Source organism: Ammospiza caudacuta, chromosome 1 (genome assembly GCF_027887145.1).
Source record: "Ammospiza caudacuta isolate bAmmCau1 chromosome 1, bAmmCau1.pri, whole genome shotgun sequence".
Lineage (NCBI taxonomy): Eukaryota > Metazoa > Chordata > Aves > Passeriformes > Passerellidae > Ammospiza > Ammospiza caudacuta.
In genome coordinates this window covers 29998116-30024988 of record NC_080593.1, presented here as the reverse complement: position 1 = coordinate 30024988, position 26873 = coordinate 29998116, and the positions used below count along the sequence as shown (strand labels likewise).

Below are 26873 nucleotides of genomic sequence, written 5' to 3'. Positions count from 1 at the left end.
GTTAGGTAATCTGTTTCTTCTTACATGAGAAATTTCACATCATCAGCAGCACCCTTTCATTGTTGTGGTCTATTTCAGCTTCGATTTCATGACTTGTTTTAGTCACATTTGAAAAAAAATGTTTATTTGGAACTTCAGTAGAACCTGAGTTCTGTTCCATTTAATGCATACTGAAAGCTGGTAATTTTTTCCTTGTTTTGATGCAAAATTGCTATGGTGCTAATTTTTTAATAAGGCAGTTTTGCAGAGGTTCTGCCTTTCTCCATTCATCAGGCTGATGCATGCAGAGTGTTTAACTACAACCTCACCTAAATGAATATCCTAATTTTTATATTCTGCAGGTTGTAACACTGAGATATTTTCCAAAGAGATATGCTATTCCATCTAGCATCTTTTTAACCTGACGACTTTACCCTGAGGAACAGGGAGGAATAAATAATTTTTCCTGTCCTTAAAGCCTACCCAATTCTAAAGAATACTTTTCAGGGTAAATGTGCTAAAATAAATTTTGTTAGTAATGCTTTCTTTTATTCAAAAAGTGAAGCTAGATTGGTGGTCTGGAGAAAACTATGGTAGTTTAGATAGTTCTGTACTTGATTAGTTCTTTGGCACAATGGTAGAGCCAGGATATTGTCTGAATCCCCACCTTGCCCTAATTAAATTCTGCCACAAGAATGTTTGGAGAGATTCTAATGCCTTGCACAAGAAAAAAAAAGGTTTTTTGCTAATGGGATAATTACTTCCATTTTATGTCACTCCTCATCCTGTAGGATCTCAAAGAACTTTGCAAATTCACATATTAGCTCTTGGAACTGTTTGCTGCAGTGGTGCAAAGCTTCTACTCCATGGGTGAAATTTGGCATCTCTATGGCAGTGAAAAGACATTTTGTCTTCAGGTATAATTTGGAAGGTGTATGCTAAGAAGACACAATGCAAATATTCAAGTTGGAAATTAGATTGGATTATGAGAATACTGTTGTGTTACTGGCTTTACCCTGGTAAGTGTCCTGTATCCATGAGAATCACCTGTTTGGCACAGGCTCAGAAAATGCTGAATACTGAGTGGGGATCCTGGTACCCTGTGTATGGGAGACCACCCACCTAAATTGTCATCTGCTGCGTGTTCTGAGAGTAACAGAGGAGACAAGGTAGTGAAGCTAGAGGTTTTAATCTCTTGTTATTGACAGTTTGGTGTATTGAAAGGCAAGGAAAAGGACCATTTAAAATCTTGCATAATTCAAGAGGTGATTTTTCTGAAGTAAATTGTTCCAAGAACAGTCTTATCTGTTAAAAAATTTTAAAATTTAAAAATGCATTTTAGCTTGGCCTGAATTTGGCTTGCCTTTGCTTCCAACCTTGATTAAATTATCTGTTGGTTTCTTAATTTTATCATGGGATGTATTTAAAAATCTCTTTATTGGGAGAATGTGAACAATTATGTCTTCAAATATTCTTAGAATAACCTAAATAATCTGTCTTTTCTACATGAGGGCAAGATTTTTCTTGTCTTTGTCTTGTCCAAATAATTGCTTCCCAAGTATTTTTCCAATTTGCAAGATAATTTAAAAAGTGTAAACAATGAGTCCTAACACAGTGTTTTGACTGCTATTCTTGTCACATAGATTATCGCCATTTTCTTATTTCTTCATGTTGTAACTAAAATATGGGTGTATATATTTAGTGTACTTGGAAGCAGCATGAGTACCAAAATGTTGCAATGAGCAATCAGGAAATGTTCAGGGGCTTAATGGCAGATTGCCATGAAATCATGGCATGTACAGGAAAGGCACTTGCAGTTACTGCACTGAAAGATTTTGGGATATATATACAGATTGTGTAAAAAAAGGCTTGCTTAATTCTGTTAGGGAGTAAATTTCTTTATTTCTTCTCCTCACTACTACTGCATCTGGATGCTTGTCACAACAGTTTTAATAATTAACTACAGTAAAAATAGTTTCAGAGATGAGATAATCTGATTTATGTTGATCTCAATGTTTCCTCATTCATGTTTCCTCCTTCTGTTTGCTGCTTCTGCTGTCTCTTATTTAGCTGTGGCATATTGATGTAGACTGAGTACTTTCTGCAAATCCACTGTTGGATTCAGCAATTTTTGGTTTCAATGGTAATGAGCATGGCAAAAAAAATCTTTATAAAATATTATAAAAATGGGCCAATTCAGGTTCAGTGAGAGTTTGTGTCTACTTCTTTTCTTAACTCAGTAAAATGTTCCCGATGATGAATGTTCATGATTTATTCTGGCATTTCAGCCATGGAAAATTGATTTGCCAGGATCTGGAAAAATCCTAAGGCTCTGCTATTGTTGATTAGTTATGCATTTTAAGGGCAAGTGTTCTAATATTGTTACTGAATGGATTTACATGGGAGAATAAAATGGATAGGCTGCTGACAGTGGAAAAAGTGCTAAAGATTACACAGTCAAGGGTTAGGGAAGTGAAAACACTGTCTCTACACAGGCTTTAAAGATACCTGTATAAAGGAGCATATCTGAAATTTTTCTTTCAGTTCATGCATAAAAGAATATTGTTTTGTATCATTATAAACTAAGGAATGATGAAAATATAAGAAAATAACAGTCCTGTATTGAACCTTTTTTTTTTATCTGTGCTGGTTCTGTTTTATGGTTGCCAGTTTCCATATAAAGATACAGTAAATTAAATACCAGGGAGACACAGGCTGCATAGCTGCTCTTTTCTCTAACCTCTTATTCTATGTTTACACCTTGCATTTTAGGAAGTAGTAGTATTTTTCAAAATGTTTTCAAACAAATTTGGGGGAAGAGGAAGAAGACTTTGTGTATTCCTAAAATCTGTATCTCATTCCACTCGTAGCACTTTATTCAAATATCCACTGTTGGAAAACTAACAAAAAAAAACTACCCACAAAAAAGTTTCCCCAAAGCTACCTATTAGAATGCCTTTGAATATTCAACAGTACAAAAGCATTTTTAAGTAACATATTTCCTTCTGTGTCATTTAAAGAGCTAAACTATTATGTTTTCTTTCTTTTGTGGATATGTATTGTGCCAATATTTCCAGCTGTTTCCATCATTTCAAATCTGTGGTCTGAAACTTAAACTATGTCTATTGTTTCACAAAGCTATGTGTGCATGTCAAGTTCAGTTAACTGTACACTGTCAAACTTATGTTAAAAAGGCTTTCAGTAATAAAGGGACTTTAGAAAGAATAAGAGTTTTAAACAGATTTTTGTATTGTTACTTCAATCTAGATGTACACTGAATTACATACAGAAGACTTAGAATGAGAATGGTTGTATACCTGGGTCAGTAAGAATTTTCTTCACAAGTATTCTGGATTTCTTGTAGAATCGTAGAATATCCTGAGTTGGAAGGGACCATAAGGATCACTGAATCCAATTCCTGGCCCTGCCGAGGACATCCCCAGTAGTCCCAGCACCTAAGAGCATTATTGAAATGTTTCTTGAGCTCTGCCAGGCTTGGTGCTGGATCACTTCCTTGGGGAGTTTGTTCCTCCCTCTGGATGGAGAACCACTTCCTAACATCCAACCTAAATCTGCACTGATACAGCTTCAGGCCATTCCCTGGGGTCTTGTCACTGATCACCACTGAGAAGGGATCAGTGCCTGCCTCTCTGATTCCTCATGTAAGGAAGTTGTAAGGGCAATGAGATCTCCCTTCAGTCTCCTCTTCTCCAGGCTGAACAGACCCAAGTGACCTCAGCCCCTCCTCATACGGCTTCCCCTCAAGGCCCCTCAGCATCTTTGTTGTCCTCCTTTGGACACTCTCTCATAGTTTAGTGTCTTTTTTATATTGAGGTGCCCTAACACTGCCCTCAGCACTCGAGGTGAGGCCACCCCAGTGCAGAGCAGGGTGGGACAATCCCTGCCCTTGACTGGCTGGTGATGCTGTGCCTGATGCAGGACGTTTTTAATGGGTGCGCTTTAATAATGCTTAATTTGTTAACTGAATTTCTTAGGGCAGTATAGAAGCTTTTGAATTCTGCACTTTAAATATGGATTTAAAATTTCACATATGAAGATGTTTAGCATGAGATGGTATATAAACAGCTGGCCTTGTGCTGCTACTTCATTTCATTGTTCTCCTCTGACATCAGTGTATCAGACTTGGAGAACAGTATGCTCTGACAATATGTTTAGGTTGAAACAATTACAGATAATTAGAGTGGTAAATGTCATGATATACAAGTGTTAGTGAAATATGTTTTTAATTATTACTTTGCTTTGTGTCATATTTCATTCCTTGAAGCAAGCAATGCGCTCAAGATGCCTTAGCCCATTTATGGAACTTCTCCAATCCCTACTAATTATCTGTGATTAATACTTTGCTAAAAAGTTGGAATTGCTTAGTTTTGTCCTAGTTGCATTAATTACCTGTATATTTAAAAATTATATATTTCAAATGATATATAAATTCTTCACAGCTGAATTTATTCCTGAAATTTTCTCTTCCATTCTGAAGCAAAAATAAAAATGCATGGTTTTTTTTAGTCTGTATGTTGTTCACATTAGTGGAAATTTTTTTGTGTTCTACCAGAAAATTTTCCTTAAAAAAAGTGGAAGAAGGAATAATTTTGGTAATAAATATTTGGAATTGAAAGTTAGTAGGCCATTTCTGATTTTACTGGCACTTTATCTCTTCTTTACTTAAGGGATCACTGCATTTTTATGTATTTTGGAGATAGAGTTCCCTCTTCTTTTGTCTTCTTTATTGACCTTTTTTGTATCCTGTATATTTAAATTTGTGCTTAGTATAAAAATGTTCCAAAGCGGTTTTTGGAAATTCTTTCCTTTTTAAGTTACTCTGTGTTCTTGTGTCCATTTTGTTTTGTAACTCAAGCTAAAAAACTGTAAAGAGCAATAACATTTAAAGTACCTTTCTAAGTTGGCTGGCAAATTAAAATGTCAGAATTCAGTGATTTAAGTAATATAAAAGTGATAGTTATGTTTTTTTCTAGGATGTCTGTGTGTATGAATATTGCAATTCAGATGTGTAATGCCAATGAATTTCTTGAATTTCACCGATACATTATAAAACAAGAATAGAAACTAAAAATTTTCTTCATCTGTTTTAATAAACTTCTTCAGGAATTAATAGAATGACAGGTTGCATTGCAGTACTCTCTTTTGGTTCTTTAATCCACTGAAATTTTTACATGCTTGACAATTTTGGTTTCTAGAATCCTGGAGGGGACTGGAAACTATTGAGCACAGTATCTTTGAAACATGAATTTGTAGACATGTGGTTAAATTTGACATGGTGAAATTGTTTGTAAGGTAAAGGTTATGTATTGCAGAGCTAATTGTCATTCTTTAAGGACTTCACTGGCATCTTGTTTGAGGTTGATTGAGGTGATAACAACCTAAGTGCATTAATAAGACGTTTCACAGAAGCTTTTACTGAAGACTCTTGAAGGAAATTTAAAGATTTGAGACTTAGTAGAGTAGATTATTTGTTAGAAGATAAGAAACAAGGTCAAGTGCATGACCAGTTTTCATTGCAGTAAATCACCACTGGAGTTGCATGATGGTGTGTACTGAGACTTCTGCAGTTATTTTGTTCATAAACAATTTGAAACAGGAAGTGGAGGTGTGCATTTTTTTTTTTCCTCATAGTAGTGATGAGGGCTAACTGAGAAGGTTTGTAGAAGGATATTATGGTAAAATTCATAGTTAAGTGTAAAAGGGCAAAAGGGTTGATCAAAGTTTTAAAGTAGTTTCCACACATGAAATGACTGAATAGATATTGATCTCTTTATCTGTGGAAAGATGTGAGATGTGGTGGAATATTTTGAAGAGTTGAGAAGGTGTTTTTTCTGTCAGAATACCAGAGCATGTGATGAAAAGAGTGATGAATGAGATACTCCCTGCTGCAGTTGCTAAAAAATACTGCTATTCAAAAAATAATTGGGTAAATTTAGTTTTCCTGTAATTCACTGAGTGCTGTTAAGGCAGTTGCTTCTGGTTCAGTGTGTCCCTCAGGGACTTTTTATTATAGGGATTTCTGAAGGCAGAATAATAGCTTTATAGGAGGCAAAGGGAGTATTCTGGGAAAGTAAGAACATATTAATGCCTTGTTCATTATTACTTATTGTTGACAATTCACTCTGAAATAGAGACTGGACAGTGGGCGAGCAAGCCTGTGATCTTCTGAAATTCCTCCTTTTTTTTTTTAATACAAGATGTTATCTTAAGTTATCCTTGTTATATGGAATTTGTGTTTCTGGATGGACTGCTAATTTAGCAATATGAAAATAGAGTAGAACTTCCTTATCCTAGGCTAATTCATCTTGAGGTAGTCCTGACTGATAAGCTCCCAGTTCCTGCTTTTTCACCTGTGTTTTGGCTCAGGATATTCTTTTCCCTACTCAGTTTTTCCTTAATGAGGTTCTTATAATCAGTATCAATAGGAAGCCAAACTGCTTGGGAAGGGTGTGTCAAGAGAATAATATCTTTTCTAGATGACTAAAAGATAGCTAAACATTTGTTTGGTGTGGTTTGGTTTTTTTTTTAATCAGTAAGGCTCACTGATAGCATGGGAAAAATAGCATGGGACTGCTATTTTCTGTGCAGATAACTGGAGAAAAAGATAGAGGGAATCACATAAGGAATATGGAGGTTCTTAGTTACTACCATCCCTTTTTTGATGCTGCAATAACCAAAACAGCACTTGAAGGGTCATGTTTCTTCATCTATTAAATTGTTCCTGTACTCTAAAGTTGTGTCACTGGAAGGTCAGTGGTGTATTAGTAAGGCCTCTCTCAACTCCATCAAGAATATTTTTATTCATGTAACTTCTCATTCATTTATTTAACAATGTAAAGGTTTAGCAAAGTACTTGCAGCACCTAACTGAATTAATCTGTGCTTATAAAGTGTTTATTTACTTCTGTAGGACTTTCCTGAATAGCCACAATAAGCTTCTTGGAATGGTTTTATTTCTGATCCATGCTTAACCTATGTGCCTAATACAGATGTGTTACTGTGGATAGGACTGTTGAGATGTAAGGTTTCATTAATGAAAGAAAAAGTTAAAGAAAGAGTTAGAAGTATCTAAGACTAATTTAGTATATTTTTTCTTTTTAATTACTACAGTGTACAGACTATGACCTGGATTATGGAACTGAATGTTTGCATCTGGCTCTGAAATACTGTAAAACAAATGCCAAACTTGTTGAAGGAACAGCTGACCTCTGGAAGGTAAAGACAATAATAATATCTAGTTATATGTATATATATATGTTTTAAAATTAATAAAATTTGCATATTGCCATAAAATTTCAGATGTGTTTTCAATTGTAATTTAGGCTTTTATAGTTCATTTTTCAGAATTGATTTTGTCTCGGCTCTTTTTAGAGCTCATTCTTGTAGAGAGACTTGGGCAGGTGTTACTTGAGATAATCAATGAAGACAGCATTTTCCTGTAAATAGGAAAAACATCTAGGTATTTGAATGACCTGAGAATCTGTAAATCTGTAATCTCCAAAACTAAGAATTTTCTTTTATGATATGAGCTTTCTCATGCTATTTCTAGATCTTTTGTCTATTTTCCTCCGCTTTTCCTATGAGGACATCACTTTTTTTTTTCTCATGGCAAATATCTGGCTATCAACAATTTTATTTTTAGGGTGGCTCATTACATTCAGTAACACTGTAATATTTAAGACTTCTTCAAATAATCTTTTACATATATTTAAGCATCATTTACCTTGTCTGGTAATCTCGTAGTTTCCTGATGAGTGACAAAACAGCTGTGTGTACAGATGCCAAAGCATATGTCCCTTCTACTTCAAAGTATTGCATATCATTGATTTGATGGTGGGACATAATTCATTTTTAGTAGCTGTTGCATCAAGCAGTTTTAAAGTTTTTTATATTTTATTTATTTTATTTAATTCTTTACCACATTGAAGGAGCTGGAAGCAGCTTAAATCACTGCATCTGTCTTTGACAGTAAATTTCTTCCAATGAGACATTATTTCTAATAGTATAACCATAAATCTTCAAATCTTTCATGAAAAAGAAAGGCAGTTTCCTGAATCTGCAGTGCAAGTTTCCTGTGCACTTCAACAGCAAAATTTATGTGTGCATTGGTTGCATGCAGAACTTATTTTGATATCTTGTTGGGGATATATAGTCATTCTGAAACAGAATATGGTCTGTTTTCCTATTTAGTCTTCTGAGGGACAGATTATGTCATGTGTATTTACATGACACAGTTTTTTGGATGGTTTCATCTTCTGCATTGCTAAGCATGGTACTTATGTGAAGGGCAGCAAAATACACCACTAATGCTCATTTAGCTCATTAGAGTGTTCATCTGGTTCTTTGTTATCTGTAGGTACTACTGGTTTCCAGCTGATAAATGTAGCTTAGAATGACAGAATAATTTAAAGTCTGAATGAAATAGATAGATGTCATTGAGTCCTACACCTTGCTGAAAGTGGGACCAGGTTAGGCAGTGCAGGGCCTTGTCCAGCTAAGTTTTGAATATCTCCAAGAAAGGAGATTTCTCAGGCTCTCTGGGGAAGACAATTCTAATGAGTATCACCTTGTATGGGAACTTTTTTCATAATATTTCATCAACATTTCCCTTAATCCCTCTTGCACTGGGAAAGTAAGAAGGGCCAACAGAAAGCAAGAAAAGTCCAATTTATTCTTCACTATGGCCATTAATTAACCCTTCCCTGCCTTCCATCTTCTGTAATTTGGGCTGAACAAGCCAAGTTCTCTCACACCATCCTAGCAGCCCTCTACTGGCTTCCTCGTGTTCCTCTTTGTGTTGTACTGGGGAGCCCAAAGCTAAAAGCAGTGCTCTGGAGTGTTCTCTGAAGGGCCAAATACAGGGGAATAATCCCTATATTACTTGTAATAAGTACTACTTCTGTACTGATACAGCCCTGTTGGATTCCTTTTCTCCACTGCTCCCCACTGCTGACTCATGCTCAGTTCAGAAGGTCCTTCTCTCTAAAGCTGTTTTCTGTATTTCAGCATCAGCATGGACTGCTGTTGCCCGGGCAGTTCTGTCCCAGATGCAGGATTCTGTGTTTATGTTTGTTATAGACCACAAAGTTTCTCTCCGCTCCTTTCTCTAGGCTTTCAGGAGCCTTCTAAGTTACTGTTGGATCCTTGAGCATATTGAATGGATACTTGTTCATTTGTTATCATCTACTAGTTTTCTGAGGGTATTTCCCCTTTCTCAGGTTGTTAATAATGATATTTGCATTGTCCCCAGTATCAGGCCCCAAGGAATAGCACTAGTAACCATTCCCCAGTTTCATCTGGACTTGAACTTGTCCACATCTTGTGCACATCTCTGTTATAAAAGGGACTTGTTGAAGTGTCAGTGTCATCTCCAACACTGTTTACGAAAAAGTTAAACATCCTGATGCTCTAAACTTTATAGCATGTGGCATCCATTGCAGTAGCACTGGACTTTAGAGAGGCCTATAAACATTTGGAAAATGATAACATGTGGGAAGGGAAGTCCTCTCCCTATGCAGGAAAGACCAGCAGAGACATTGTGTGATAAACTGACTGCAACCCCCATTTCCCATCCCCATGGGTCACTGGAGGGGAGGAGGTGGGGAAAATTAGGAGTAAATTTGAGCCTGGGAAAAAGGGAGGGGTGATGTGAAGAAATTTTAATATTTGGTTTTATTTCTCATTATCCTACTCTGATTTGATTGGTAATAAATTAAACTAATCTCCCTGAGTTGAGTCTGGTTTGTGTGATCCCACCCTGCCAGTATCTTGACCCATGAGGCTTTTGTTATATTTTCTCTCCCCTGTCCACTTGAAGAGGAGAATGACAGAGCAGTTTTGGTGGGTACCTGGTATCCACCCAAGGTCAACCCAGCACAGTCTCAGTATTGACAGTGTTGTGCAGTGTGACAGTAGCAAGAGCACCCATTTATGTGCAGGCACTGTGCTGCAGGCAGTGCAGAGCAGTGAATATTTTACATGAACACAGAGGTGCTGGTGCCAGGCCATTGAAGTACCTTCTTGCATGCTGTGCCCTAATTTTGTAGCTAAAACTTGTTGATGTCTTCTGTGGCTTGTAAAGACATCAAAAATGGAAGGCATAAAAATGACAAGGTCTGTAAAATATTACATTGTTTCTGCAGGAAATACTCATTTCAGTTTAGAGCCTACAGAGCAGAACAGCTCCTTCTTGAATAGCACCTGGTGTTGGTCCCTCTGTACTGAGGTGTTTGGCAGGTGACCTAGAGCAGTACCATTAAAGAACAGTCATGCTTGGTCTGCAGTTTCATGAAATGCAGAAGACTACAGTTATCTCAAGTGGTACTTGCTTAAAAAATGATTTGGAACTATTGTTGTTACTAATCAGCTCTCAGAAACACAATTTTCTTTCCTTAGCTGTCATAATACTGTAATTTGTAATATATTGTTATTATTTTCTGATAGGTTTTTTAAACCTGAGCTAAATGAAATTTCATATGCCAAGGACTGATATTCTCTCAATGGCTCCAGTCTTATATTTTCAAGACAAGGCCAAGAAATGTTCCATCCAGATAAATAAGAACTGAAATAAATAATCATTGTTCAGTTGAAGTTTCAGAGGATGCATAGCAGAAGGACTGCAGTCAATTAACAGTTTGTGTATTGAAAACCAGTTTCATCCTATGTGGACCATGAATTTTTACAGAGCAGATCAGATAATTGTAAAAATTCAGTTTATGCATGAGGTGTGCAACCTACATAACATTAAATGACTCAAAGGTGTGGAAAATTGTGTGAATTATTCTACCTGAGCATTTGTACATTAGAAAGATTAACATTTCAAAGTCATTGTTGGAGCTAAAGCAGGAGATAGGTTTTTTTTTTATTTTCTGGGAACAAATTACAAAATTAAAATAATTTTTTGTAGTGAAAACAACTAAGTGATTCAAATTACTTCAGTGCTATAAATATTCATAAGTTCTATTTTAAAGATAGTTATTATATAGATAATTATAAGATACATGGGATCAGGATAGCAAAAAAAAAAAGAAGCATAAAGTCTCTATCAACACCACATTTTCAGTTTTTCTGTGTTTGGTACTTTGGAAGTAAAATTACTTTAAATATTCTAAATAGGCTAAAAATTAACTGACAGAATGTGTTTGTTGTACTCTAATATGTGTGTGTGTATTGTAGATAAAAAATTCAGTATAATACCACTTCTTAAAAATTGAGACAGATTTATAGACAATGTTGACAGTGTGAAAATTCCTCACTATTTTTAAAAAACAACAGTTTATTTTCTAATCCTACAAGACTATCTCATACAAAGGAGCTCTGTATGATGTTGTAGTATAAGAGGGGAAAAACTTCATTAAACTGAAATGCAGTACATTTGTGTGTGTGTGATCATAACCTTGTATTTATTGTGTAAAGAGTTGTATTTTTGCATTTAATGTACATTTTTGTAAGTCTGAACCATCCATCAAACTAAATCAGTTTGAAGAAGAATTTTAAACATCACATGGAAGTAATTTTGGGGAATAACTTCTAAAACAACATCTTCCTTGGTAGTGAAAACTAGTAGTCTGACAATTAACAAAAAAAGACACACAGAGAAACAAACTCTTCTGTTGATTTTTGAGGCTTTATTAAGGTACAATAGATTGTTAATTATACAGAAAAGTAGAGATATTTAATAAGTAAGACTGTTCTGACTTTGCTTTAAGCAGGTCATGCTTTCATATTTTGTGAATGTGAGGTATTTGTGTTGAGTTTTACTATTTGGCCTAGTGATATGCTGCATTGCAGCAATAACATTCTGAAAATCTTGGATCACTGTATGTTCAAGAGGACAAGATGAAAATTAATATTTTCACATGAAAAATGAGAATTTGAGTAATTGGGAGCCTGTGAGTTTGATATTGATCAACAAAACAAAAGGGTGCACTGCTACAGGCAAAACTTGATCAATAAAGTCATGGGATTAAAGTAATTAATGTCAGGCAACATGGAATTTATTTTTTTTGTGAAATTGACTTCAAGACTTTATTGCAAGACTGTAATCTTGGCTGATAAAGATGGTAGTGCTGATACAACGTACAACTGGCAGAAGTTTGACTTGTTACTGCATGACGTCTTAATTAAAAATAGGATGACTGTAATTGTACTAGTTCTTATTAAATAGATGAAAAATTAGATAATTGATATATTTCGAAAGATAATTCTCACCCGTTTCTGCAGAAACTGTTATTGTCTCTAAGGTATTTAACAGTTGTCTGATAGAGTTTGCAGACAAAGATTTAAGGATCTGTAAATAAAAATGTAATTGATGAGAAGTAACCTATTTATAAGGATTACTTAGAAAATATTTTCAACAAAGAGTATGCTTTTCATTGCAGCTAAATATAAAGAGCTGATGTTAAAAACAAATGAAGTGTAGGTCATATTTAGTGAATTGTTCTTGGAAGGCAGTGACTTTAAATGTAGTATAGGCGTCCTATTCAGAGGACAGGAAGTTTACACTGTGTGTGGGCAAAATACTGTATGTCAGAGAAACAAAAATATGAAATTAGAAAAGAGATGTTCAAGTATTACCAGTGCATCTAGAATATTATGGAGAAATCTGGGCTCAAGCTCTGTGCAACTGTTATAAATAGGGAACATTTATGGAATTGAATTTAACATCTTAGTCAAATTGAAAGAGGTGTAGAGAAATTCTCCCTCCTTGACTGCTTAGGGGTGGTTGCAGATGGTATCTGGAAGGGTTTTTCTGTGAACTCTCCAATTTTCACTAAACTTATAGGAGCTTGTATCTGAAATTATCTTATAGGATTAAAGATTTGGAAAGAATTACAAATGAAGCATGTGATATGGACTTTGTTGATTTATTTCTCTACAAAACAAACCATTTACTGATATCTGTCTCAGAATTTCAGAAGAGATTTTTTAAAGGTTTATTCTTAAGTTTTTATTCTCCTGTGTTGTTTTTCTCGAAGACTGCACCTATCATTTTTTTAGATCAGACTGCTGAAAAATATTTTTGCACCTCAAAGAGACTAAATGTTAGGGCATGAGACCATTTCTAACAGACTTTAGTCTTGTTTTTTGATAGGTTTTGATATTATAATCTGATTCACTTTACTGAAAGTTCAGCATAAAGGCCCTCGAGAATCTGGTGAATAGAAACTTTGCAGCAAAGTCAGTCACTCAGTTGCTCACTCTAGCCTTGAATCTAATTTCAAGATATTGATTCTTCCCAACAGTAAGTAGTAATGTACATGTCTGTATGTAAAGTCAGACTCCAAAGGTTTATCAGGGTAGATTAATTCTCTGGCTCCTCCTCCTCCAGGACAAACTGTAGGGAAGTAAGTTAGTTTTTCATTTTAAAAAAATACAATGCATTGGGGAAATAATGAGATGTTATTAATCTGTGTCTGACTATAATCCAGAGCTTAATTTATGAGATTGAAAGGAAAGTGATTACAAGAATCCTTATGTTAAAATCAAGTAATCACTTGGAGACTAAGATGCTGCTACTGTTAGTGGTGTCCTGCTGAAAGATTTACCTTGCAGGACTAAAGCTTTTGGAATCCTGTTCAGTTCATTTCAAAAAGAAAGAAAAAATATTATTCAGATTCAAGAGAAAAAAAAATTCAGAAAGTCCAGTAAAATTTTATCTAGCATAAAATGAATTTACGGTAAAAACAAATACAAATGTTTAATACTCGTGTCAGTTCAAGTCACTGCTTGTCATTGTGAAGACATTGCTAGCAAAGACTGCCAATGTCCTGGGTAGATGCTGACTTTAATGCTCTGTTATTTTATTTGCAAAGTCTATTATTGTGACTGTCAGCCTCCATGAGGGTACAAAGACAAAGTTATGAAGGGTGTTTTTGCAAGTACCAAGTAAATATTCAGCATCTTATTGTTCATCTAACTTGATCTGATTAATATCTTCAAGAAGAATTTGATGTTTATCAATTCTCTGAAAGCTCACACTGTTTACTTGTAGTCTCACTGACTCCCACTGGTTAATTGGACTCTCATTAACAGTAACGGTATTGCACTACTGAAGGATTGCACCTCTATTAGTAAAAGCAATAACAAGGTTTCTCCCTGGCTGTCAATGTGTCCCAACTCCTGTTAAAAAATTGTTCCTAAGTCCTGTTAAAAATTAATCTATTTGCAGTAAAATTACAGTACAATGGATGTGTAAAAAAATTGATGCATTATCATGTTTTCATGATTTTTCAAAGTATTGAAAATAGTTTTAGATTTCAAATGAGTTCTAAGCAGATCTAAGTGTTTGGGAAAGAGGTTTTCTCAAGTCTCCAGTAGTTTCTGCAACTTCTGTCCTCATAAATTGCCAGTGATATTTTACCAAAACTAAGAAATTGACAATATCACTTGTTTATGGTGTTTAAAATGTAAAGAATTGGCTTCAGGGCATTGTTTTATTGGTTTTACATTCCTTCCTGCTGTGTTAAATCTAATGAGGCTTGTCTGTCCTTTAGGTGACCTACAAGCGGGATCTGTATGCAGCTGAATCAATCGTTAAGGGTACGTGTTTGTCCTTGTGACTGTCAGTTTGCATATTCCTGATTCTAATTAAGAGTTTTGTGTGTGATAGTTTGAAATGTCTTTACGAAAAGTTATGTGATGGATAAAATGTGCTTAGGCAAGTTGTTTTAGCTTGTTTACTGGTATCTTTCTATTAGGCATATTTATCTTTATTTACTTCTCTCAGAATACAGAACCTTATAAAAGGCTGTGTATATTACAGTCAAATAGAGATTAATTTTGAAGGGCCTTATAAGGAGTAAGCAATTTTTTTTCTTTCATTTGCAGGTCAATTCTGAATATATTTGGTCTTTCTATTCTACATAGTACAGTGAGAATTAAATATTAACTCTTTAGGGCTCTTAACTGTTTCACATACAGGCAGTTGTTGCCTAAATTGATACAGCAGTTAGGTGATATTGAGGTATTTCATTAATTTCTAAATATTTTGTTGAACAGTTTGTTAACCTTTTTTTTTTTTCCCCTGGTGGCAGTGGTTTCATACCAGTTTAACATTAAGACTGGATTTAGCCTTTATCTAGGTGGACTCGCTCTAAAAACAATGCAGGAAGGAAGAATTCTCAAATACTGTACAATGAGATAGTCATTGTAAACTGATAGGCAGTGATTCAGGGGACCTTTGTCTGACTCCTTGTTGAGAACTGAGAGATAAAACCCCAGAAACTGATGAAGAGAAAGGGACTTCCCTTTGGATTAAAATTTCCTTTCCAAAGAAATATTTAAGGAAATTTGAGGAAAACCTGTGTGCTATTGAGGTCACAGAAAGTGACTGGCTAGTTGTTCAGTCTTGTTATTACAGTGGGCAAATATTTCATATTAGATGCATTGTTACAACTACTTAACTGAATTTTTCAGGCACAAATCAAAAAGATAGAACTGGGAAGCCTGGAGATTTCTGGTTCTGAGAAGCAATGGGTTCCAGTAAAGATGGAGCCAGACTCTTCCTCAGTGGTCAAAAAATTACAGACTTGGAACAAAACTAACCTTTATCCAAATGAATTTCCATGCTCCTGTGTATACAAGGGCTTCAGTAATCTCATAGGTCTTTAAAGGAGATTAGTTGTTACATTTGTTATATATATATATATATATATATATATATATATATATATATATATATATACTATATATGTATATATAGACATATATATATGTATGTCATGTTACCAGCTCTTTTTTTTTAAAGCCTTTTAAAGTACAGTCTTTTTCAGCTAATGCTTATAATAAAAAGCTTGTGTATCTTAAAGTAAAAATGAAGACTTTTGTGGTAGTCAGTCAGGCTAATCCCTTTACTTATCTAATGTCCCTTTGCTGTGGCAGCATGCAATATATCTGCTTCAGTTACCACAGTATTCTTATTATGGTGGTCTCTATGACAATCTGTACTTTAAGATTGTTGAAGTTTAGATTTGCTTCTTTCTGCATTGCATGAGTTCAGGAAGCAGAAGCTGTACGTGTTCTTTGCTCATTATGCAAGTAGTATAATGAATCCTTCATAGCAAATTAGGACACTGCATAACAGAGCTATCTTACATCATTAATTATCTTTAATGGGGTTTTGAATTGGCACAGTTAGTCCTCCAAGACAGCAGTTTGAAAGTTGTGCCTTATCTATTTTGTGCCCTTCAAAAGGCTTAAAATCTTAGACCTTCGGGTGACGATAGCATTAATTATTTTGGTAGTGGACACTTGAGCCATGTAAATTAATATTAGGCAGATGATTTATGCACAGTTAATTCCACACTTAAATCATATTTAAGGGGAGTATGTATTTTTGTCCTTTGGAGCATCATCCTGATGTACCCCTGTATGGCCTTGTTTTGTCTTATGGTTGTTAGTTTTACAGAAGAAATCTTATTAGCTCTATTCTGCTGTGTTGTGCTGCACCTGTGGGAAACCTTCAAGGACAGGTCACCTTGGAGAATGGCAACCATCCCAACAAGCCTAGGCATGCTCAGTTAGGCCTTTCCTAGAAGCTGGGTAATTGACTGTATCACAGTGTCTGCTTTTCTTCAGAGTTCAGAACCCACTATGTGGTGTTATATTGTAGAATCACGGAATCATAGAATGGGTTAGAAAAGACCTTAAAGACCATCTAGTTCCAAGCTCATGGCCATCAGCAGGGGCACCTTGCGCTAGATTGGGTTGCTCAGAGCCCCATCCAACCTGGCATTGAACACTTCCAGGAATGGGGCATCAACATAATCTCTGGTCAATCTGTTCCAATGCCTCACCAGCCTCACAGTAAAGAATTCCTTATTAATATCTAATCTGAATCTAATCTAATCTCAGTTTGAAGCCATTCCCACTTGCCCTATCACTGCATGCTCTTGGGTAAGTGATGTGCTCTTGCTTATCACTTCTTGTGCCATGTAGAGTGCCTCAGGGGGAAGTCCTACATGACTGTCAAGTAGAGCTGCAAGATACCAGCTTGCTAAATGCTTCCTTGCATGCTGTCAAGGTCCTCTAGAGATGGCCCAGAAACTGAATGCATGGGCTGGGAGGGTGCTGGGTACTAAGGGCTCTGACCTCACACTGCTCCCCACTGCTGTTTCAGTCTTCACAGCTGATTTGTTTATTATTAAGTTACCTGTTTACTGTGCTGGATACATGTTTTATATCTGGATGAGTGCAGTGGTGATGAAGAACTTCTGGGTGTACACATTTAATTTTGTGACTATGATTCCAAATTTTGTCATCTGCAGTTTATTAGTGATCAAAACTTTTGGTTTTCCTCAAGAATTCAACAAATTCTCCCTTGCTAAACTTGACTCAGGTGGAAGTAAGAAAAATATACATCCCTACATGCATTTGTTTTACCTTAAATATTATATGCATGCATATCATTCTTCAAGGCAACACAAAGATACATTTCACTGATGTAAATAGACTAATGAGTTATTTTTCTTTTGAGACTGTTTTCTTAAAACATTTCTTTTTAGTTTCCTGACTTCCTCAGTTCTCTTTTATAACTTCTGTAAAAAGCAAATTTAATGCTTTTCTTTAGTTAAGCAGGTATAAACTTGTAGAGTATGCAGACAAGGTGGTACACGCCTATTTTTAATAGTCTTGAAGTAAGAAAACATTGTCTTACAATAAGGGTGACTCATCTAGAAATGTAGTTAAGATCAGGCTAATACAAAACATCCTAAAAAAATTCCATTAGGATTACTGCCCTGAAGGTAGATAACTTTGAACTCTAGTTCCAACATGTAAACTTAAATGGTGCTTCTCAGAAGTTTGTAACTTACAGTTTGACTCTCTGTCCTCCTCCTTCTTGTTTTTCTTTTCTCAAGGGCCTTACTTTATAAATTACTTTTTCACAAGAGCATGCATTTGCAGATTGGATAATTTGCCATCACATTTGGCTAAAAAAGTATCTGTTGAGGCAGATAAAATGATGATTTTTGCAAGTTTTTTTGCCGAGAAAAAGATTGTAATGCCTTCAAAGTGTTTATGGCTGTTGGGAGCTACATATTATGACTTGTGTTCTGTGAAGAAACCATGTGACTGTTAATAAAAATAAAAATTGAGATAAGCTTTGTTTAGCAAAGACAGAGATTTTATCTGCATTTTCATGAGCATGCTCATGAACAAATGGCTGTTCTAAGCTCTGAGCCAAAGAAATAGACTGGCAGGTGGGGAATACTCCTTGGAATAGCTACTGTCAGGTGAAAACAACCCTCTTTTCTTGCCTTCTACCACAAAATGTTCCTCTCTTTCCTCTGTACTAATATTGATAGGGTCAGTGTCAAGTTTGATTTTTAGTTTTTGTGGCTACAGAGACATGGGGAATGGGTAAATAACAAAAAAAAATTGTTTGATATTTTTGGTTACCTATATTATTCAAATAACAACTTCAACTATTCTGTTAGGTGTGAATGAATGCTTGGCAGTATTTATTTAATTTTTCTTATATTTACAGTAGCAGCATTTCATATCAAAGGTGTTTCTAAAGATGCCAGAGGAAACCATCCTGAATTTCCTGACCAGTCAAGCCATTGCTATGTAAAAAGTGCAAATGGAATTCTGATAAATTAATTTACTACTTGGAATTCACTACAAACTTCAAAAGCATTTTGATGATTAGGATGTGCTTCCAAAATAATAGGAATTGTAATACCAAACTAAGAATGGTGTGGTACAAGCATGTTTCCAAAAACAAGTGTATGTACACATGTATATGTGCAATTAAGAGAAAAAAATTTATGTCTGTAGGCTAAAACCTATTTGCCATTCAGATGCATTTTTTTCTTATGGTATTAATTCTCTAGGATATGATATTTATTATCTTTATTCAAACAAAGTATTATTTTAATTGCTGCTTGTTTGTGGCATGCTCTTCAAGGTAAACTTCTAAGTCTCCCATCAGAGTACACTTAATACACCATCTAACTATGGTAGTTCCATAAACATGAAGACATTTTAATTTATAATTGTGTATGATTCTAGGATAAAGACTGTGGCAGGTGTTGCTGCATAATTATGTGATCTAAAGCTTTCAGCATATCAAAGGAGGGTGTGAAGAAATTGAAAATTAGGTTTTCTGATGTAGAAAAAAATAGGTTTGATGGAATAAATTGTGAAATCTTGTATCAAATTTAACTTTAATGAAGAAAACCCCTGATAAGGAAATTTAATATTTAAATTTGACAGTGCAAAGTTTAAGCTATTTTTTATTTAATGCAAAAAATATGCTCTGAGCGTATGTTAAAAGTGTTGGAAGGGATCAAATGTGATCCATGTGAATAGGGAACACTACTCCATTATCAGGTACAGCTGGAATGAAGCTGGCAATAATTGGGTGATGTGTGTTAGCAAGAGGCATTTTCCAGGAAAACAGCAAGTTTAAATAAGTAGAGGAAGCCAAAGAAAGGTAGAGAGTTTGATATGTAATGTAATAGTGAGAGAAAACAACTAAAAAAAGTGTTGGGCAGATGAAGAAAAAGAAATTATGGCAGAAAGTAGTTAAGTAGAACCGTGGTTCATTGTGGGAGGACAGAAGGAAGCACTAAAAATCAACCAAGGGAAGTTCCAACTTGATAAAAAGAATTACATCTTTCACCCTTGACAGACAATCAAGTAGTGAACAGGTTGGCAGAGCAGTAAGGGGCTGAGTGACCAGGCCTGACCTCGTGGGTGATCCTGCTTTGAGAAGGAGTTTGAATGAGGGACCCTCCTGATGGCCCTTCCAGCCTTAATTATCCAGGGGTCCAATGGAAAACAAAATGTTTTTAGCTGAGTATTAAAATTCTTTATGACATGGCCATGTCATGGCTTTCCAGAATGGATATTTCATTCACCCAAACAGAATTCTGAAAACCAGGAATGAAATGCTGCACACAGTGAGTTTCACTGGCAGGCAGCACAGCCCATGGAATCCCTGGAGTTACGAGCCAGCACTCCAGCTGGGCTCACTGGGTTCAGTGTGACTACACTGAGTGACAGAGCTCCATCACCTTAGCAGAAGTGGGACACAGGCAGTCCTGGGGAGGAAAGCTCCACTCAGTCTTCCTTCCCTCAGTGCAGCAAAGGTGCAATCTAAATTAACATATGGATCTTTTTTGACCACTTGAAATAGCTTGGATTTAAATGGTAGTTGAGTTTCAAACCTCAACTAGAACAGAACTGTTGCTTTACTATGATGATTTTATAGAAGATGATTTTCCAGACTTCCTTCATTCATTTCCTTGATCATTCAAAAGCATGCAGCATCTTTTCAATGTTTGGATTATCATTACTTTAAGGTTCTCCTACTTTATTAACATACTTTCGCCTTGCAATGTTTTGTTTCTTCTCTGGATAAAAAATACAGTTTTCCACACTTCATTGTGTTTTCTCTCTTCTTTATTAAACCCAGCCTGCAAATCTCAGTTGCTTTTTTGTAATTGCCTCTCCTTTCTCATTTATATTACAGGAAATTAGAGATCTAAGAGGGCTGGAGAGAGTAGTGAGATGGGTTTTTATAGCTGCAGCCTTTGAGCTGTCTTTTGTGAGAATACTTCTGACACTTGCTGTTGATTACAGACTTCTTTTTAAAAAGAACTGTTTGAGCCTAAGTTATGGTCCCTTTTTGGATTCCACAGCCTTCTTCCACATGTGAATTTTTGTAATAGCTCCAATCTGACCTTCTTCATTAAATTATTTAGTTCAATGGAGTCTGAGTTCTTGAAATCTGATATGCTAGTCTGGTTTATTATGTATATCTATTTTGTATCTGCACTTTGTGTACAGTACTAAATTCAAGTGGCTCTTGCTCTGATTTCAATCTACCCATTAGTTTCTTTCTGCTGATAAGAAATTAATTCAATATGGTTTCCCATTTTTCAGACTGTAAAGTTATTCTCTATTAAGTCGAAGCCAACTGTGATGCATGTTCAGTATACTTTTTTTGCCCAGTGAATCTATGGGAAGATAATTTCTCCCACAGTTGTGGTATCCTCTGATTTCCAATCCTGTGAGAACTGGCCATGCATTTTTTTAATTCTCACTTCCATCTGGTTGTGATGGTTTATAAGCAGATGTTTATTGTTCTCTCCCTTTCTTCCTCCCTCCCCTTCTTGCTAACTTAATACAAACTCAGTTGCCACCAGTATTTTTGTTGTCACATTATAAATATTAAAAATAATAAATATCCATCATTCAAAAAATCATTCTAATTATCTGTTGGAATTCTCAGTGGTTAAATCACTTTTCCTGGTCACAGAAAATTGCTTAAAAATTGCAAGTCACTTTCCAATAGTGTTAACTCTACAGCAGTTTTAAAATTAAATTTCAGGTCTTTATGTCTACTTTTATAAAGAAGTCTGTGAGTTTACAATAGAAAGTGAGATGTTTCTGCACTACTGAGGTTATGCATCTGATTGAACTTATTGTGTGGTATGTAATTATAGAAATAACTTTCCATATGCAACAAATACATGTTGTTTATATCCAGATTTGTTTGAAGACCAGTTACCCCATCTTTTTATAATTTTTCTTGTCTTTCACTCCTAATTTATTTTGTGGTGGTGTTTGGTATATTTCTGTCTCTGGAGTTTCATTGAAGTCTGTTTTAAAAATAATTAGACTTTACATATATGAAATTTCTAGTCACTTATGGAATGGCTATCCCAAAAGTATTGGGAATCTTGTGGTTTGTTCTGTGTGTTAATTCAGCATCTAAAGGATAAAGGCCTTAAATAGACTTGAGAGTTTCAGACTTGAGTTTTGATTTGCTGGCTTAAAGAAAGGAAAATGTTCACTGAATCTAAAACCTGTTGTAAATAACAAGAGAAATTACTAATTTTGTGAAATACTGGCTTTGTGGAACAAATCAGCAATAACTTGCAACTGCTGTTCCTCATAGCAACAAAATACTGTATTTTGCCCCTAGTAAAAGATCTAGGAAGTTGCCCAGGCCAAGATATTTGTCACAACTTTGCAACTTTGCTATTGAGGTGAAGAGTTACCTCTGCTGTCTCCTTAAACAGTATCATTAATTCATTTTTGGTCAACTTTTTAGTATATATTGTTGAGAATATGACTTATATTATCTCCTGGGGTTTTTTTTCTTTCCCCCCCGCCTCCCCCTTTATTTACTCAATATTACTGACACTGCATTTAGTTATCTGTTGAAGTGATATGAGAGATAAAATTTTCAAAAAGTTTTCTTGGTTGTCATCTAGTGTCAATGTGGACCTGAACAAATATCTTTTAATAAATTTAAATGGGCTTTGGAGGCAGACCTGTAATGGTTTCATGTTGTACAAAATAATATAAAATATAATTTGAATTTTGAGATGTATATTATATAAATTATATAATTACATTAACTGTACCGTGTAGCCTTTAAATTTACAGCTGTTGATAATATTCTGTCAAGAAACAACAATATGTGGATTGAAGGTAATGTTTAGCAGATTAGTAATTTGGATTAATTTATTATTGCATGAAGTCTAAGGTTTTTTTCTTTATCACAGACAACCTATCACAACAAGTTTGTGTTATCACCGATGTGAAGGAAACTCTCGCACAAGTAGGTTTCCTCCTTCCTGAATCTCTGAAAAGCCAAATAAAAGTAAGTACAACTCTATGGCTCTCAACTGTCTGATTAATTTAATGTTTCTGGTTGTCACTACTCCTAAGAAATTATTTTAATAATGTGAAAACAGAAACTGAGACTTCCTGTGTCACTGTAGTATTTATCACAGGGGATTCACATCAGGTGTGGAAGTTACCAAGAAAGAAGCATCTTCTCTCCAGTTGTGCTGTAGAGGGGCATCTTTCAGATCCACTTAAAATGTCCATATTAGATTAGAGGAGAAATTGAATGCAGACAACAGAGAGGAAATTTTCTTTAGATTTTATGAATTCAATAAACCCAAGTTGTTACAAATATGTTACAGAGGAAATGCTTTTGTTACTTTGAAGTCTGACTTGGAGTATGAACCAATTAGAGTAGGTTGTTTTCCTGCAGAGCTGTGAATGCAAAATCAAATTAATCAGCCTTTTTGTAGAGCAATAGGGGTACATTTCCCTCACAGTGAATGCTCATAAGAGTCTTTGCTTTAGGATATTGATGGGATGTTCTACTGGCATTTAACTATTTTTTGCTTTTTCATTATTCTTTCTACTAGAGCTATCATATTTCATTTTCCAAAGGTGATTAACATTTGGTAATTGCTTAGGCTGGTGTTGGGGTGATTCCTAATTATATAGTATGTGATGATATCACATGTTCCTGTTACCCAGAGAAACAGACAGGAATAACTGTTCAAAAATTCAAGTTTTCTGATTTGCATAATGTTACTTCTGCAATGGCTTTATTCATGTCTGTTGATCCTCTGCATGATTTGTTAATTATTAGAAGGATATGTTTCCCTGTGAACCTGTATTGCTGTCCTTTATCTGCAAGTGTAATTTGACATTGCATTGAAAATTTTTGTTCAGGAAGAACTGTATTTAGCATGGAATCTTACTTTATATCTATTAGTTGTCTACATCTAAAAGTGAAAAAAATTAGCAGACTTGAATAAGTCTGAATGGCTGTATGATGGGGCAGAATTATGTCTCCATTTCACTGACACCAGATGCATTGCTAGATCTCTTTTTTATCTCTGTGTAAACTATTCTGCTGTTAGTAGGAGGACATCACTGATCCCTATGCTTTTAAACAGTAAAATCTCTTGAGTTAATTTTTAAGTTTACCAATATACAGAATTTCAAACCTTAGAAAGAATATATGCACAAGCCTATTTGTTCTCCAATGAAGCACAGTACCTTGTGTGAGAGATTTGATTTTTGCAAAATACTTATTTTAAGCAACGTAGGTGTACTGCACTGAAAGCTTTTCAAAGGTATAATTGGAAGGTAATTGATCTAAATAAGAGACCAACAGGGAATCATTCTGTTGAGTACATATTATCTGGGACCACTGTTTTAACATTTTAGATACTTTTGACACTCCAGTTCTCTGTAGCAACCGTATTTATTTGTGGAATATTTGTTAACTTCTACATATGTCCTTAAAGAAGAATTAAAAAGAAATTTTCTTAGAAGGATTTCTGAGAGAGGCTCTACTAACATGATAATATAAATAGCAGGGGGAAAAAAGAACTATAAATTTAACTAATAAGATAAAGAAAATAATTTCTAAAAATTTTTTAAGGCTACAGCTGTTTCTTATGAAGTACTTTAACAGTACCTTAGTCAGTGTTACTGTAAACAGTATGACTAATGAATCAATGTTTTGTCTAAGATATCATACTGTGAAAGACATAGCTTGAGTTTTCCCTTACATTTGTTGTTTATCCCTTTCCCTTACATTTGTTGTTTAGCCCTTTCATTTTAGCAAACAAACCTAATGGGAGCTGAAGGTATTTTCTTCTGTGACTGGGAATCATGTATTCCTGTTTCTTTAGTGACAAAGTGCTGCTGTCACATGAAATGGAATCAACTGGATGAAGCTGTGTGCCATTTTTGTGACTGGATAATTATCCATGAGTAAGATATAAAAAAAATTGGTTGCTTTCAAATAGAAAAAGAGCTAGCATTTCACTAGTAAAAATTCACCAATTTCTTAGTGATTGAATTGTCCATCTGTGGCATTGGTGTTAATTGTGATTTTAAATTCTGATATAATTTAAATAAATTTGCAGGTTCCAAATGTTCTGGTATTAGTTTTTGACTTTATGGAAGTGGATGTTGAATAAAGTTAAAAATTCAATACAGGGCATCTGGTAACTAAAAAAATTTAAAGAATATCACTTTTTACTCGGACCAGAAGTAGTTAAGGAAATCCATATACTCCTTTCTATTTAAACACTGAAACATTATGTGAGAATCACTTTTTATCAAGGTGGTATTTTTAGGTAATTTTTCCTCTCTAATGTTGCTGGTAACATTGATTAATAATAATTATAATTTGAAAAAAGTACTATTGCATAGGATATTAAATGGCAAATAGAATAATAATTAATTTTAGTTAAATGATGATTTATTGAAGCTTCTACCTAGGCAATTGTGCTTCTTTTCCAACAAAAAATTTTTATTTCATTTTTGCTGGATTATGTGGCGCTCAAAAAATGCTAGTGTGTTACTTAATAAAATTGTTGAAGTTAAATCAAATTATACACTAAAGGAATTTTTAAATGTTCAGCAAAACTTAAGTGTCATGTATTCTAATACCTCAAGGCAAAAAATAAAAGTAGGCCTTCTGCCTTGGGTCATGTTCCAAATACCTTCTGAAAAGACACTGGCTTGCAGTAGGCTCATGTTCATTGAAGTATGTGCAAGGTTGTAGAGTTACCAGGGATTTCTGCTTTTACATCTTCAGAGATTCAAGCCAGGTGAGCCCTGGAGTGCTGCATTTTCCGAGTAGTTTTGGAAATTCAAAGTAATTAGTACCTTCTGTAACTTTTAAAAAAATTAATTTTAAAATATTAAATTTTGTGTCTATGCTATCAAATTTTGAGCCCAAAATGTTTCTAAAATATTTAGACTATCACTATCAACATCTTAGTTTCAAATCATCTTCCTTTGCAAACAAGTTAGCTTCTGATTATTACAAAAATTAACAAATACAGCTTTACATAGCACTGCAAAGCCTTTTTAAATGTTGTGTTTGGTACTTTTGTTGGATTGGAGATTAAATGGCATTTTAAGGGAGCACAGCAGTGTATTACTTCTGTTGCTTGCTATGATACTTAACATGTGTTTTGGGAAGAAATAAAGCTCAGTTGTACTGTGAAACAGTGGGATTTGCGGATGTAATGGAAGTAATATGAAGGTTTTTTTTCTCCTGAATTTCAAGATTTTTTATTTGCTTCAAAGTGTTATCTTCTCTTAGGGAACAGATTCACCCTCTGCTACCTGGTTTACTGTTGTACTTAAGGCAATATCAAAGCTGATAAGGTAGTAGAATCTATTTTATATTTTAACAGAGATAAGATAAGATTATTTAGCTTGTGTTAAAGTTTGCAAAATACATATGTCTGTGCCTAAGAAAGTATTTTAAAATATTTGTTGAGGTAATTATTTCAAGGAGAAACTCTAGATGAGTATTGTACTCTTGTTCTGGGCATAATCCTGGAATACCAGTGCACCTGGTCTTTCTTGCATACTTATTTTATTTTTAACTTCATGAAGACAAAATATATATATCTGAGTATTGTAGAGGTTTTCTCAGAATTAGAGGTCTAAAATAGTTAGATCATTTTATGGACAGTGTTTTCATCCCTCGAAACAGTTGAACATCCGAACCCAGGCAGCAGCACTCATGTCTGATGCTTCCAGGGCTGTTTCTGGAATGCCTACCCTGGGCAGCATACTTCAACAAATGTTGGGCTCCTTGCTTCACTGTTGAGTGCCCCAAAATTTTGAGCAAATTTGTTTTTGTAGTGGAAGTAATAACTGCCATTTTAAAATCATTTAAATGAACAACTTCTGCTACAGTGGTGGAAGCTTTAGCAGATAGTTAATGATGAATTAGAATTTTTTACTTTTTTCTTTTTCTGTCTAATCAGGTTGAAGCTATTTCAATGTCTCTAAGCAAAAATGATAGCTGTCTACAAAACATCATTTCAGGACAGTGCTACAATTTTGTTTGTGTAAATGTAAGTAGTGAGGATGCGTGCTTTTATTTTACACTTAAACTTACTAGTAATGGTAAATAATAATTAAATATTTGAGTAATAAGTTGTTTGTTATTTTTGTCATCATGTGCTGTGTTCATTCTGATATTTGGTGTTTCTAATGTGCACTAAACTCGACCTTTGAGATACTGGTCTGTCCATTCTCCTCTGGTTCCACACTTCTGTCACTGTGTTGTTA

General features: G+C 34.8%; 1 protein-coding gene across 2 annotated transcripts in view; it reads left to right on the top strand.

Annotated features, from left to right (window-relative positions):
- The window catches only part of CRPPA (CDP-L-ribitol pyrophosphorylase A), a 106530-nt gene that overhangs the window by 31109 nt on the left and 48548 nt on the right, over nt 1-26873 (top strand). For both annotated transcript variants that reach the window (XM_058809183.1, XM_058809174.1), the window contains exons 4-7: nt 7110-7214; nt 14495-14540; nt 22523-22620; nt 26567-26656. In XM_058809183.1, the coding sequence (XP_058665166.1) occupies nt 7110-7214; nt 14495-14540; nt 22523-22620; nt 26567-26656 (339 nt within the window). The remainder of the gene's footprint in view (nt 1-7109; nt 7215-14494; nt 14541-22522; nt 22621-26566; nt 26657-26873) is intronic.